The sequence below is a fragment of the Bubalus kerabau genome, chromosome 19, assembly GCF_029407905.1.
Source record: "Bubalus kerabau isolate K-KA32 ecotype Philippines breed swamp buffalo chromosome 19, PCC_UOA_SB_1v2, whole genome shotgun sequence".
NCBI lineage: Eukaryota > Metazoa > Chordata > Mammalia > Artiodactyla > Bovidae > Bubalus > Bubalus kerabau.
The window spans coordinates 21428082-21444508 of NC_073642.1; the positions used below are offsets into that span (position 1 = coordinate 21428082).

A 16427-nucleotide genomic window follows, 5' to 3' on the forward strand; every position below is an offset into this window, starting at 1 on the left:
CTTTTTTTTTCCTTTTTCCTTTTGGTTTAGCTTTTTCAGCATAATTTTGAGATTTTTCAAAATCCTTTGTCAGATACATGTTTAGCAAATATTTTCTCCTGGTCTGTGGTTTGACTTTTAATTTTTGTAACAATGTCATTTGAAGAGCAAATATTTTTGTCAGTTCATCAATTTCTTTGTATAGTTGCTGCTTTTTGTGTCATGTATTTAAAAAATTTTTTTGCCAAATCCAAGGTCCCTAACGTTTCTCCTATATTTTCTACTAGAAGTTTTATGTTTTCATCTATTGTACTTAAATGTATGATCCAGTTTTGTTAAATTCTGTGTATGGTGTAATATAACCGAGTTTGTTTTTTTTGCTTATAGCTATCCAATTGTTCCAGCACAGTTTTTTGAAAAGATTATCTTTCCTTCGTTGAATTACTATGGCGTCTTTATTGAAATCAACTAACTATATAATGTGTGGATCTATTTTAGGAATCTTCTATTCCAGTGAGCTCTGTTATGTCTTGATTGCTATAGCTTCATATTGAGTCTTAGAATCAGTAGTATAAGTCCTTTAACTTTGTTATTTTTCAAAATAATTTTGGCTATTGTAGGTCCTTTATATTTCCAAGTAAATTTACTAATCAGTTTGTCAAGTTTTATAAAAAGCCTGCTCAAGTTTTGATGGAGATTGCCTCAAATCTATGGATTAATGTGGAAGAGAATTGGCATCTTAACCATATTGAGTCTTCTAACTCATGAATACAGTATATCTCTCCATTTATTTAGGTCTTCAATTTCTTTCAACACTCTTCTATATTTTTAGTGTGTGTATCTTGTATCTTTTGTCAGTTGATCCCTATTTCATTCTTTTGACACTGTTGTAAATAGTATTTAAAAATTTTTAAATTTGTGATTGTTAACTTGTCATGTAGAAATAGTTGCTTTTTTAATGTTGACCTTATCGCCTGCAGCCATGCTAAACCCATTTATTAGTTCTAGTAGCTTTTCAGCAATTCTTCAAGATTTTCTACATAGAAATCATGTCATCTGCAAACTCAGGCATTCTTGATATCAGTGATTTGTCTTTTTTTCTTTATCAATCTGGCTTAGAAACTTGTCAGCTTACAGCCTTTCAAAGAATGAGATTTTAGTTTGAATTTTCTCTGTTGGTCTTTTATTTTCAATTTCACCAAATTTTGCTTTTTATTATTTCCTTCCTCTTGCTTGCATTGGGTTCATTTTGCTTTTTTAAAGTGGGTGAAAAAAATCAATAGAAGAATATTTCTTGATACATGAAAATTTTAGATTTCAGAGTCCATAAAATACAGTATTATTAGAATACTGTGTTTATCAGCAAGAGGTTTCGGAGAAGGCAGTGGCATCCCACTCCAGTACTCTTGCCTGGAAAATCCCATGGATGGAGAAGCCTGGTAGGCTGCAGTCCATGGGTTCGCTAAGAGTCGGACACGACTGAGTGACTTCACTTTTACTTTTCACTTTCCTGCATTGGAGAAGGAAATGGCAACCCACTCCAGTGTTCTTGCCTGGAGAATCCCAGGGACGGGGGAGCCTGGTGGGCTGCCATCTATGGGGTTGCACAGAGTCAGACACGACTGAAGTGACTTAGCAGCAGCAGCAAGAGGTTTATCAATTTTATTAATTTTTTTCTAAGAACCAGCTTTTCATTTCATTGAGTTTCTCTGTTGTTTTTCTGTTTTTAGTTTTTATTGATTTGTGTGCTTTTTTGTGTCCTTTCTACTTCTTACCTTGGGTTTAGTCTGTGCTACCTTTGGTTAAATGCATGTGTCATTAATTTGAGGTCTTTCTCTTTTTTTTTCAATACAGGCGTTACACTGTAAATTTCCATCTAAACATTGCTTTAGCTGCATCCTATAAATTTTGTTTTTTATTTTCATTCCATTCCACATACTTTTTCATTTCTCTTGTGATTTGTTCTTTAATGCATGGGTTATTTAGAAGTGTGTTATTTAGGTTAGGTCTACTAATTCTATCATTGTGTTGTTTCTGATGTTTTTGTTGATTTATGTCGTCTTCATCATGAGTTGTGTTTTCCTGCTTTTTTGCATCATTAATAAGTTTTGATCGGATGGCAGACTTTATGAGTTTCACATTGTTGATTTGCTGGATTTTTTTTTCCTTCACATATTCTTGAGCTTTAAGTTCCCTGGTGGCTCAGATGGTAAAGCGTCTGCCTGCAATGCGGGAGACCTGGGTTTGATCCCTGAGTTGGAAAGATCCCCTGGAGAAGGAAATGGCAAACCACTCCAGTACTCTTGCCTAGAAAATTCCATAGATGGAGGAGCCTGGTGGGCTGCAGTCCATGGGGTCACAAAGAGTCAGACACAACTGAGCAACTTCACTTTCACTTGTTTCTTGGAAAGTATTTAATCCTTTTGATGATTATTTCTATGTTGTGTTATGAAAGACCATTCAGCTTTTAATCTAGGGCCAACTTGATGCTGCAATTAAAGCAATGTTCCTTGTATATTATGAGGTGTGTACAGTGTGGGTGTTGTGAATGTGAACTATTTCCTGCCCTTTATGACCTCAGAGAATGGATTTGTGTACTCCTTGCCAGTAACTTTTAGCTTCACTCAGGTTGTTTTTTGACATACATGTACTGAGGAGCACTCAGCTCACATGCAAGGAGAGCTCCCTGCCATCTCCAGGGTGATTTCACTGCAGCCCTTTCCTTGCTAGTGCTAGCTGCCTTGGCTTTCCTGAACTCTCAGCTCTGTCTCTTTAACTCAGGAAGACCACTGGGTTCTCAGTTTTTCTCTGTGTTCCTGTCTAGAAGCTCTCCAGGCAGTAACATGGGACAATTATAAGCCTCTCCTCATGTATTTCCCTCTCTCAGGGATCATTTTGTGTACTGCTTATTATCCAGTGTTTGAAAATTGTTGCTTTATGTAATTTGGCTTGTTTTGTTGTAGGTGTTTAAAGTGAAGATAACTGGTTAGTGTTACTCCATTGTGGTGGAAAGTGTCTCTTCCTCTTTTTATACATTCTCTTACTTGTAGATATCATCACCTCTGTTCTCATGATTTCAGTTTTGTTTTGGTTTTTTTTTGTGGGGGGGGCTTTTGTGGGCATGGCTCCCAAATCTTTATGTCAGGACTATTTGCTTAGTTCAGTGCCTGAGTGCCTTCATTCCTGCTAGCTGTTTCCATTTAGCTTTTTTTTTTTCCTTTTATTTCAAATGTAATACCGTTTCCTTCGAACAACCTCCTCTTTCTTTGTCCCTATTTCTGTTAGCTGAAACATGGATGTCTGAGTCCCAGAGGCTAGAATTTCTTTTAATCTTCTGGAATACATTTGGTACCTAAGTTCTCTCATTCTTTCCCTCATAGTTTTTATCTTCTTTTTTATACCCTCTCTGCTACACACAGACATCAATTTGTCTAATTCCCAACCTTATAACCTTCCATTTAGGCTACTGCAGCAGCTTCCTAACTGGCTTCCCTGCTTTCTTTTCTCTCTGCAGCAATTCACCCTGCAAATCGCTACCAGAACAGTATTCCCCAAACATCTGTCCGTCACCCAGAAATCACCAGTACCTTGTTTCATAAATGACCAGGTCTTTATCCTCTTATTTCAAGTTCTTGATGGAGTACCCTGGCTGTCCGGTGGTTAGGACTTGGTGCTTTCACTGATGTGAGCCTGGGTTCATCCCTGGTTTCAAAACTTAAGATCCTAGATGCCACATGGCATGGCCAAAAAAACCCAAAAAAGCCCCTGACAATTTGATTGAACCTCACTTTCCAGCATTAACTTCCGTTATTTACTTTTCTGAATCCTTCACCCCACCTCCACAGAGTTCCCCACCATCCTTTGAATATGTCTTACACTTACCTTCCTGTACTTTTACTTGGACCTTTCCCTGTTTCTTTGTGCATTCTTTAGAATCTAACTTAAATTTCCTTTTCCTCTTTGCTCACCTAAAGCATACCATCCCATAATGATCACTTTCTTTACACTCCTATTTAAATTCTCTACTGTTTCATAGACAGTGAACAATGTTTGGAATTATTAGATACTTGATATGATTTTGTTACTTCTTTCATTCTTTTAAAATATTTTTTTCTTGGAAGATGGGAGGGAGGTTTCAGAGGGAGGGAACATAAGAATACCTGTGGCTGATTGATGTTGATGTATGGCAGAAACCAGCACAATATTGTAAAGTAATTATCCTCCAATTAAAAATAAAATTTTAAAAAAAGAAAATTTTTCATGATTTTCATCTAAATTATCATTCTTGAAGGAAGAGAGACCATGTTTTGTGTTTCTGTGTATTCCTTGTAGGACCATATAATTATGCTTGTTTATAATAAAAATTCATAAATATTTATTGATTTATTTCAGCTTGGAAATATGAAGACAGTGTGTGCTGGTTGTTCAGGCACTATAATGAGTTTCTTCCTTTCTTTTAGACATAAAATTTTTTTAAAGTATCTGGTTACCATTGACCTTACAGTATATAGGATCAGCAGAAATGTATATTACTTACTTGAGAAAGGAGCAGAAAACTTTTTTATCATTTCTTTTTCGATATTTATGTTCCTTTTATTTAAAACCTCTTTAGTTATTGGAGGCAACTGATCATAGCTTCCATTTTTCAGACCTACTTTCAGATATCATCAAGTATTCACCATTAGTTCTTCAAAGTTGTTCATCTAAAGTTATAGAAACTTTTGACTATTTGTCCTTTCTGCCCGTTCAAACCGTACAAGGACTGCTGAAGGCAGTGCAGGTAAGTCTTTTGACTCCTAAGCAGCTCATGAGCAAGGTTGCAGTGGAAGCCTGATGTATTTCTTCATAATTATGTATGTATAAGAAATCCTATTTCCCTTGATTCTAAGACAGAACCTTCTATTAAAAGAGCAGAAGCACTGAGCTAGGGTCTATTTTCCAAGTTTATCCCCTCTTCATAGTACTATTCTCTCTCCTTTGATTCTGTTTCAAGTCAGTGAAGTAATTGAAAGGCTCTTAGGAAATTATTAATTGAAGACAGTAGATATAAAGGTATTCACAACTAGTTTCAATTTAGCATTAGTATTAACTCTCCTTATTACTAAGTGCAATAAACATTGCAGCGTGTTTATAAAATGGAACCAAGCTTTCTTAAGCCAAATGGTGACAGTATTGAATAGAAATGTGCTAAGGCTAATAAACAAATTGCTGCTTTTAACACTGATTCTTCCTCTTTCAGCCCCTTCTCAAAGTCAGCATGTCAATAAGAGACTCCTTGATACTTGTCCTTCGGAAAGCCATGTTTGCCAGGTATGTAGCATCCCCTGAGATCCTGGGAAGTGACGCTCTCTAATGTTACCTAAAGTCCTCTCTGCAGTCACCTCTAGTACAGCAGTCATGCAAATTTCTAATGCACGATCGAGATGACAGTACCATCTCCTAAAGGGATTATGAGATGAGTACTGTGGAAAGAATTTGCTACTTTAAGGATAAAATACCAAATTATTATCACATTGTCCATATTATAGTACACTCATGGGTATTCAGAGGAGCAACTAGTAAGCAGCCAAATGCTGTTTCTCCATGTTGTAGAGCTGACAGTTTTTGTTAGTCCTTTCCCAAAAGCGTGTGTGATAGGCCAGCATTGTATGTTGTAGTCTCAGTGAGATGAATGGTTTCTCTGGATGGAGGGTTTACAAGATGCCAAGCACTGCACTCCTCTATGTAGAAGGGAAGTCTCCTTTAGACTCAGAAAATCAACAATTTCCTTTGCTGTTTAGTACTTATGTTTGAGTTATCAACTCATTGTGCAGCCTCTCAGGACTCTTGTTCTCACTGCCCACAAAGGCTTGTCAGCAGGATAGAGAAGAGTAGAGATGGTGTCATGAGGTTAAGTAGATGAAAACTTCAGCTGAATTCCTGTCCTTCCTAATTGATGTGAACAGCTATGCCTTGTTTTAAGTATGTTTATTTTGCTCTGTTCTTCATTGTTAATACACATTCTTTTTCTGTACATAACTAACTGGATTTTTCTGACACAGAATCTTATTCCTGTGAAATCAGTACTGTTTGGTAACTTCTCTGTCTATTCCTGAGCTAGCCAGCTTGATGCCCGAAAATCTGCAGTTGCTGGGTTTTTACTGCTACTGAAGAACTTTAAAGTTTTAGGCAGCTTGTCGTCATCTCAGTGCAGCCAGTCTATTGGTGTTAGCCAGGTAAGGACTTTTTTTCACACCAGCTTATCATGTGTGCACTGATGCAGTAGTTGATGTAAAGATTTTTTTGCTCGGGTTCTGGTTGTACAGATGATCCTGAAACTGAGGGTCTGATGATGATAATATCAGCCATCACTTACTGATGGCAAATTTGCTGTATGGTAGCCTCTAGCTTCAAGTTGGCTCTTGAACTGTATGTTGATTGAAATGTAGCTAGTTCAAATTGAGTTGTGCTGTATATATAAAACACACACACTGGATTTTGAAGACTTAGTGTGAGATAAAAGTGTAAAATATCTCATAATTTTTTATTTTGATGATGTGTTAAGATAATATTTTGGCTATGTTGGGCTAAGTAAAATGTTAAAATTAATTTCACCAATTTCTTTTTACTCTTTTGATTTGGCTATTAGAAAATTTAATATTATATATACAGCTTGCATTTGTAATTTGTATTGTGTTTCTAATGGACAACACTGTGCTAGACACTGTTCTGAGTGCTTTACATTTATTTTCTCATTTAACCTTCACAGCAGTCCTCTAGCTAAATACTGTTATTGTCCTCAGTTTTAATAGTTTATTTATTTGCACACCTGATAAAACCTGTAATCTAAGAAAACAAAGCTTTTTACAATAATATGATAATCTAGGCTTTGCAGCAGTAAAATTGTCATTTAAATTCAGTACTAATATGATTTGTAAATAAGAGACATCTGTATAGCAGTTTCTTTAGGAATCCTTTATTGCTGTTACAACAGCTCAGCACTTTTGTTTATAACTTATGCCATAGATTAAATATTAGGAACACTGGATATCATTTATGAATGGTTAATATCCCTATTTTAAATATAAGAAAACTGAGACTGAGAGAGGTTAAATAATTTGCCCAAAGTGATATAGCCAGTAAAGTGTAGAACTAGGATTTGACCTCAGAAGGAAATGGCAACCCACTCCAGTGTTCTTGCCTGGAGAATCCCAGGGACGGGGGAGCTGGTGGGCTGCCGTCTATGGGGTCGCACAGAGTCGGACACGACTGAAGCAACTTAGCAGCAGCAGCAGCAGCAGTATTAACTACCTCACTAAGATGCCTGAAGTAAGGATTAGGGTTCTTGGTCTATAATTGCTGAAATTATTATGTAAATCAAACAGGCAGTATTATTCTTTGTCATGTCCATATCTAAACAAAACTACCTGCCTCTAAACCTCTCAGGAGTTCATGGAACCCTCAGAAGAGCTCAATCCTTAGCCTTTTAAGTAAAATTAAGTTTATTATGACTACTAAATTCTAGTGGCATGAAATAATCTGTGTGCCTTCCTAAGTAGGTGACTTAGGAATATTGTACCACATTGCCAAGGAAAATCTTAAGGAATGAGAAAGTTAATTTTTTTTAAGTGCTTGAAAATTCTTATTCCAAAATGGAATAAGATACTTATCATGGCCTGATAATGATTATAATGTCTGCCTCAGCCCTGGGTTATGCCATATGGGGAAAGCTAAATGTAAGGTTCTTTAACCAAAAATACCAGCTCATTTTACTCCTTAATGGAACTATTAATATTTACTCAGGTAAGATCTACATGAACTGACCTCTCTTCCTTTCAGGTCCACGTGGATATCCATAGCCCTTACAATTCTGTTGCCAATGAGACCTTTTGCCTTGAGATCATGGATAGTTTGAAGAGATGCTTAGGTCAGCAGGCAGATGTTCGACTCATGCTTTATGAGGTAAATCAATAGGGTGAAAGGGATGTAGTACTCCACTCCCCAACTCCACTGATCCTTTTAATTTTAATAATTTTTCTTACCAGAGTACAGTAGATATGCTCTTATTTAGTGCTGTGAGGACTAGTAGTTATTGATGCTTGGCCAAAAATTCATTGAAGGTGAGGAAGCGTAAAGAATAGTTGAAACATGTTAAATATTTTCATTTGAAATATTTAAATGTACTGTTAATTTACCAGCCTTTTGTTTTAAGGAAAAGTTCTTTTGCTTTTGAGTATGAAAAATACTCCAGATTAGTCTTAGTAGAGAAATCTTCTAAATGTGTTCAGTTTTTTCCGTTTTTAGAATTGTCTTACCCCTCCCCCAATCCATCAGAAATCAGTTTTACAGATTTACTTTTATTAAATATTTCCAAAATATTCAACTTAGTTTTCATAAAAACAACTTCTTGGGGTTTTTTGTTTGTGTTTTTAGTGGGTTTTGGTTTTTTTTGGCCATGCTTGCATGCCTTGTGGGATCTTAGTTCCCTGACCAGGGATTAAACACACACCCTCAGGAATGAAAGAGCAGAGTTCTAACGGCTGAACTGCTAGGGAATTCCCCCAGACAGCTTGTCATTTTGCTCTTGGTTTCCAACAGTTTACAGAATGTCTTGAGTAGATTACATAATGACAGTACAATTAGCAAAAAATGAATGGAACAAATATTACTACTGACTTGTAATTAGGATATAATTCAGCCAGTGGAACAAAAGTCTGCAGTCATGGGAGACTGCAGTACAATTTCTAGCATTTAGTATGCTTTGTGCTTCAGCACACATATTTCATAGGATGGAGAACATTAGGTAATCTAGCAGGTAGATTAAGTTTAAGTCATTTCAGAGCACAGCTATACTTTCATTTGGCATTTTTAAAATAGCATTTATTGAGCTACCATAGTTGCCAAGCACCATACCTGACATTGGATTTTTCAGGTTTATTGTAAAAAATATAGAAAGTATAGAAAAAAAATTTTTTTATTATTACTAGTCCTACCACTCATATGCATACTTACACAAAATTGGAATCATAGATTTCTCTAGCTTTTTATCTCTTAATATTATGCTGTAAGCATTTCCTATTTTATTAAATGTTCTTTGCCACATAATTTTGAATGCTAAAAAGTGCTCTTTATGTATACAGTAATTTATTTAACTTTTTTTTATTTTGGGGGCATTTTTGTGGCTTCCAGTTTTTCACTATGAATATTGTTGTACCACATTGAATGTTTGACAGTAATGTACCACTGTGAATGACCACATTGGCAGGTTAAAGATAGAACTTTTTCAAGTCTATAGCATATGCTGTCAAGCACTGAATTTTTTTTTTTAATGATTAAGAATACCTTTGTTTTAACATTTGTGATGAAAAATCTCAGACACTCTTTGCAAGTGAGGATTAGAGGGGAAATTTCTCAATTTAATAAAAGGGGTCTATGAATCCTACATCTAATTTAAATAGTGAGAGAACTTAATGCGTTTCTCTTCTGGTCAGGAACAGGATATTTGTTCACAAAACTTCTGTTCTACATTGAAGTGAAGGTCTGATCCAATGCAACAAGGCAAGAAAAAGAAATAAAGGCTCATAGATTTGAAAGTATGAAGTAAAGCTGTCTTGATTCACATAGTGTACATAGACCATACCAAAGAGTCTACAAAAAATGATATAGTAAGGTTGTAGAATACAAGATCAGTAACCATGTAATAGTCAATTATAGTTCTGCTTACTAGCAACAAACAGTTCAAAAGTGAAAGTAGTATTTATAGTAGATGAAAAATACTTAAGGAGAGGTTCCACAAAGTATATGCAAGATATGTACACTGAAGACCTCAAAATATCACTGAGAGAAATTAAAGAAGAGTTAAGTAATTGGAAAGATAGGCAATGTTCACAGAATAGAATGATCAATATTGTCAATATTTTTAAGTATCAGAAAGATCTGTAAATTGAGTGAAATCCCAGGCTTTTTTGGTAGAAATTAAGAAGTTGATTCTACAAGTTATATGGAATGTAAGCCACCTCTAAGATGAACAGCACAATTGAAAAGTATAAAGTTGGTCAGTAGAGTTTTGACAAAGATCCCAAGGTAATTCAATGGAAAGAGGATAGTCTTTTCAACAAACAATGCTGGAACAATTGTTGTATTGGTGGGGGGGTCCCCAAAGCCACCTCTATTTAAAAATTTCTTTAGGAGTCATAAAACAGCATGTATTTGTTCTCATGGCTAAGATTATAGTTAAGGATACAAAGCAAAAAATAGCACAAGCAAGAGGCTCATAGAGGAAAGTCCTCAGGAAACCAGATTCCTCTTTAAGAACATAAACTATATTGTTTATACAGTTTAGGCACAGTAAACACACTCATTGTTTTGGGAGTTTCATATCAGTATAAGAAACTGTTGATCAGCCAGATTCACAGCCACCAGCCAAGGGCTAACCTTGGAAGCGGACCTTACCAAGGATAGCAGTCTCAGACTACTAAGTTAACTCTTCTCCACAGTCATCTGTATTAAAAAGAAGAAACCCTCAACCCTTATTTAGCTCCCAATTTAAAAAATTACTTTGTAATGTCTCATAGTCCTAAATCTGTTAGGATATTGGTATTCATTTATTCATCAAAGACTTAAGTCAGTACTTTTGATTTGTAAAAACTCTATGTATTATTAACATAAATACCTTTTGTCATACTTGTTGTAAGTACAGGCCAGATTGCCATTTGCTTTTTTTTTTTTTTTTTTTAATGATAATCATTTTAGAGCTAGAAATTTAGATTTTACAGTTTGGTTGTAATCTTTACCTTTGAGATACCTACTATCTCTTTTGTGTGGAGTCCATATCCTTCCAGTGAATATTTACTAGCATTTTCTTTTATTTTTTTAAATGCTTTTGTTTAATTACTTAATTCTTCTGCAATTTTTCTATTAATATATAAAGACCCAACTCCTCCCAGATTAGCCATTTCTTTTTTCAGGTATAATATATTGCCTCTTTCATGTGTACTGAGTCTTTCTGTTTGTATGCTGTGCCTTTATTTTTCTGTAATTTTTGTGCCAGGACCACAGTTGTCTTTTTATTACCATTATACTTTTATAAAATATTCTAATATTTATTAGGGCTGATCATCCTTTGTTTTTAAAAAAAAAAATGGGGGGGATGTCAATTCTCATTTTCTGTTTCTCACTGGTGAACTGTATAACCTCTTTCTCGGGTTCCAAAAAGAAAAGCCTCCCCAGGATTTTAATCTGAGCAGTTTTAAACTAAGACTGGGAAATTTTGGATGGGAAGAAATGTCATAGTCATTCACATTAGGGTGCTTAGGTCCAGGAGGCACTTTTGAATCACTGGAGACTAGGGGAGTACCCCCAAAAGGAAGGCTACTAATGTATGATAAGAGGAAAAAATGAGGTCTGGGAAAGGGAAAAGTACCCCAAAGCCAGACGAGACTTGATGTCTAACAGTTGTGAGGATTATGGTCAGTTTATAATCCAGTTCTCATTGTCAGAGATCTCACATTAGTGTAGGCCAATAACCTAAACTTTCTGAATTGTTTCTCCCTCTAGCATATATGGCCTCCATCTTTTTTTCAGAGAGCTGAGAATAGGTAAAGAAACACAAAGTTATTTTAAAGTTAAGATTGTGCAAATCACTAGTGACTCTGATAGAGAGCTTATTCGTCCTCTGATTCCTTTTAGGGGTTCTATGATGTCCTTCGAAGGAATTCTCAGCTGGTTAACTCAGTCATGCAAACTCTGCTCTCACAGGTAAATTATATTTTCATGGATATAAGGGAACAGGTACCAAGGCATTAAGTAATTGACATTTTTCATAATTTTCAAAATATAAAATAATTCCTAACTAGTCCACTGGTACATTGTAAACATGCCTAGGGTATATGATGCTATTTCGTGTTGTTTTATTTTATTTTATTATTATTTTTTTTATGTTGTTTTATTTTAATCACTGTTTATCTGTCTACCATATTGCCATCGTCTGACAATTAACCTTCTCAGTTAACATCCTAAGTCAGAGGGACATTTTGTAGAACCATTTATACAAAGGCCATCAGCAGTAGTATCTGTTATGTTTATTTCTGATAAAGAAGAGTGATTTGGAGAAAACAGTAAAATATTGACATTTCTTAAATCTGAATGACATATTCATGAGTGTCTCTTAGGTTATTTTCTGTATTTCTCAGCTTTTTTAAAAAGCTGCAAATTAAGAAATATTTCAAAGGACCATCAAGATGAGAATTTAGCTGAAGAGTTTCTAATGTGAATAAGACCTTTTTACTCTCAACATTTATTATTAAGCATTTATTTGAATTAGTGAATTCACAAAGTGCAACCATCACCAGTCAATTGAGAACGTTTTATCTTCTCAGAAAAAACCACACCGTTTAGCTAGCCCCCCCTTTAATCTTCCCATCCTTCCTCAAACCTTCTACCCCTAAGCAATCATCAGTCTTATTTTTCTCTCTATAGATTTGCCTATTCTGGACATTTCATATAAATAGAGTCAAACAATGTGTGGTCTTTTATGACTGACTGCTTTTACTTAACATGATGTTTTCAGGGGTCATCCATATTGTAGGGTGCATCAGTCTTTATTCCTTTTTATGGCTAAATAATATTTCATTGTATGATACATATATATATATTTTTTTTTATTATGTACTAATAGTAATAACAACAGTACTTAATGTTTAGCACTTACAGAGGGGCAAACAATTTATGAATGGTATATGGTGGATGATCTCATTTAGTCCTCACAAAACCCTGTGAAATAACTGCTTAGTTGCATTTTACAGATGTATGTTTTAAGGCTCCAAGAGGTTAAGTAATTTAATTTGCCCAAGGTCTCACAGTTAATAAGTGATGGAGCTAGAATTTGAACTCAGATCTGGCTCAAGAGCCAAAGCATGTGTTTCTCCTATTTGGAGTTGATTAAGCTATTTCAATCTTTAAGTTGATGCTTGTCACCAAATTTGAGAAATATCCGTTCATTATTTCATCAGATTATTTTTTCCTATCCCCTCTTTCTCTCCTTTCCTTCTGGGACTTCAGTGGTATGTATATTGGAATGCCTGATATTGTTCCACAGATCTTGGTTCATTTTTCCTCAATATTTTTACACTGTTTTCTTCAGATTTTATATTTTCTCATAATCTGTCTTCAAGTTTACTTTCTTCTGCCATTTCAGTTCTGTTGTTTACTCTTGAATGCATGTTAAATTTTATCAGATGTTTTTCTGTATCTATTGAGATGACCATATGATTTTTCTCCTTTACTCTGTTACCGTGATGAATTATATTATTTGATCTTTTAAAAAAACATTGCATTCCTAGAATAAACTCAAATTGATTATATTACCTTTTTTATACACTACTGGGTTTTGTTTCCATTTAGGACATACATATATCTGTACAAGAAGGAATGGCCTATAATTTTCATTTTTCATACTGAATGTCTTTGGTTTAGTGTGAGCTTAGTAAAATGATTGGGGATGTTCCCTCTTTTTCTGGTTTTTGTAAAATTTGAAATTTCCTTTATTCCATTTCCCCCCTTACTTGTTTCAAAATTAAACACTTTCTTTAAACTTTCAGCTATATTGTCTAATGATTTGGACAGTCTTAACTCTAAAATAACCCTATATTTGAAGTCATGTGAATTCTAGCCCCAGCTACATTTGGAGACTAACTTATGGTTAGAAAGTCCCTGAGGAGACTTTTCCCCCTTCACCTGAAGTCAGAGGTAGTTAGGTAGGTACATATCCCCCCACTATCTTCCTCCATGTGGTGGATTTATTTTTTAGGTTCATCCACTAAGGATATCTGCTTTTGAGAATTCCAGCTTTCTGTGAAGGTCTCTGATACAATCTCAGATACAATCTAGATACAATCTCTGATACAACCCCATGCGGACCCTAGGCGCTGTCTTTAATTTCATGATTTCTTTTACTTTCCTTTTGTCTTAGCTATCTATTTAATAAATGTATCTATATAAAAATTTTAATGCAGTGTTTTTTATTCTTTACCGTGAGGGTTTCTCTAAACCCTAGCCCACCATTTTGCTATAAATGGGACTTCTCTTCCCCTCTCGCTCTTCCTCCTTTTTTATGCCGTTACTTTGTGCTAATTCTGCTAAAGAAGCTCCATTTGGAAGTGGAGAAATGATTGGAAGGTCTTACACTACTTATCAAAAGTTTTTCAGTGGACCTTGGACCTGATCTTATATAAAATTTATATCTTGTTATATTTTATCTTTCAAACTAATGATCAGTCCATCTACATTTGCACATTAACATGGCAAGTTATGACTGAAAGCAGAGAGCAGTGCTTCCCAATTCAGGTTAGTATGTGGACCAATAAAATTATATAGACTCCAAAAGTTAAAAAGAGGAAAATGGCAATTAACATTTTTTTTTTATGAAAGTATAGTTGATTTGCAGTGTATTTGTTTCTGGTATACAGCAAAGTTATTCAGTTACATATATATTCTTTTTCATTATGAGTTATTACAGTATATTCAATATAATTCCCTGTGCTATACACTGGGATCTTATTTATCTATTTTATATATAATAGTTTGTTTCTGCTAATCCCAAAGTCCTAATTTATCCTTTCCCCACCCCCTTTCCTTTTTGATAACCATAAGTTTGTTTTCTGGGTCTGTGAATCTATTTCTATTTTGTAAATAAGTTTTATTTGTATCATTTTAAAGATTCCACATATAAGTGATATCATATAGTATTTGTCTTTCTCAGTCGACTTCACTTAGTATGGTCATCTCCAGGTCCATCTATTTTTCTGTAAATGGCATCATTTGATTCTTTTTTATGGCTGAGTTAATTAACTTTTTTTGAGCTCTGTTATGTGCTAAATAGTATTTGAAGCTCCTTACGTGTGTTAGCACATTTAATCGTATACAAATGTTTATGCTTATATTAATAATATCCTCATTTCACAGATGAGGAACCAAGACATCTACCTTCCTTGAATTAATAAGTAGTGGTACTGGGATTTTAGATTCAGTCAGTCTGACTCTGGAGCCTCTATTAATAACCAAGCTGTACTGAAAGTGCTTGATAGCCTATACAAATGAAGTAACTGGTGTGAGAGAGCATGGTGTTTTATAGGAGAGGTGATGAAGTGGACTAGGAAAGATGTCAGTCAGTGCACTGCCTGATGCAAGGGCAAAGGAAGGACAGGGTTGAGCCAAAGCAACAGATTTTCCTGCAGTGTTCTTTGGACAGTTGGGAAATAATGTCTTAGAAAGCATTAAACATTAAAGTTGCCATTAGCTTGACCAGTTAAAAAAGTGAAAAGCATTCATGAACCGTGATGTCTTTTTCCTTCCCATACACAGTTGAAACAGTTCTATGAGCCAGAACCTGATGTACTGCCTCCTCTGAAATTAGAAGCTTGTATTCTGACCCAAGGAGATCAGGTCTTTCTACAGGAACCACTGGTGAGCCATTCTTTCCTCCTCCCATAACCATTATTTTTACTCTTAAGTAAAACTAGCAGCCCTATTGATATGGTTGAGCTTCAGAAAGAGATGACTTCTCTGTGAAACACCTGGTACTCCCAGTGAATTTTTACTCTTGATTCTTCCCTGACCCATCACCACCTTGGTTCTGGTGGTGAGATATCTGCATATCAACACTTGACTAATAATCAAGGCATCTATCACTTCTCCCAAAGAGCATTTTACCTCCCATTAATGGCTCTTTGATTGCAAGTACTAAACAGATATACTTTAGAATTGGAAGAAGGAGGTTACCCAGAAGCAGGTGAACCCAGGGGATCTGCTTCATTAGTCTGGAGTGTATGATTTAGGCTGAGCTAGAACTGGCATTCTGTTGAACCTTCAGAGGAACTGGGACAGGTTGGTTTTCTATTCTCATCTAGCCTCAGAAAGACAGGGAAGAAAGAAACTGAAATGCCTGAGTGACTTACAACAGATGTCCTCAGCCTAGGTCAGAGAAGCTATGGTGGTCTCCCAAAGATTCCCTCAACCTAAATCCATATGTTTAGAATAGCCTTTGGGACTATTTGGGAAAGGTGCTGCTGCTGCTGAGTCACTTCAGTCGTGTCTGACTCTGCATGACCCCATAGACAGTAGCCCACCAGGCTCCCCCGTCCCTGGGATTCTCCAGGTAAGAACACTGGAGTGGGCTGCCATTTCCTTCACCAGTGCATGAAAGTGAAAGTGAAGTTGCTCAGTCGTGCCCAACTCAGCGACCCCATGGACTGCAGCCTACCAGGCTCCTCCATCCATGGGATTTTCCAGGCAAAGGTGCTGGAGAGGATTTAATTTCACAACCTGGCTCCTTGGTATTTGTACCAGATCAGAGATAGCACATTTGATGTTACATTCTTAGGTGTCAACTACTTGGAAAGCCACTGTCTTTGGGAAAGGCCAGAAAACAATGCCTCTGTTAGTTCAATTCTTTTTTTCTGTTTTGTTTTGTT

At 35.6% G+C, this 16427-nt stretch overlaps 1 protein-coding gene across 4 annotated transcripts in view; it reads left to right on the plus strand.

Moving 5' to 3' along the window:
* Positions 1–16427, plus strand: part of FANCI (FA complementation group I) — a 63932-nt gene that overhangs the window by 28953 nt on the left and 18552 nt on the right. For all 4 annotated transcript variants that reach the window (XM_055556817.1, XM_055556816.1, XM_055556815.1 and 1 more), the window contains 6 exons: positions 4629–4759; positions 5219–5289; positions 6080–6194; positions 7798–7920; positions 11647–11715; positions 15319–15420. In XM_055556817.1, coding sequence (XP_055412792.1) covers positions 4629–4759; positions 5219–5289; positions 6080–6194; positions 7798–7920; positions 11647–11715; positions 15319–15420 — 611 coding nt within the window. The remainder of the gene's footprint in view (positions 1–4628; positions 4760–5218; positions 5290–6079; positions 6195–7797; positions 7921–11646; positions 11716–15318; positions 15421–16427) is intronic.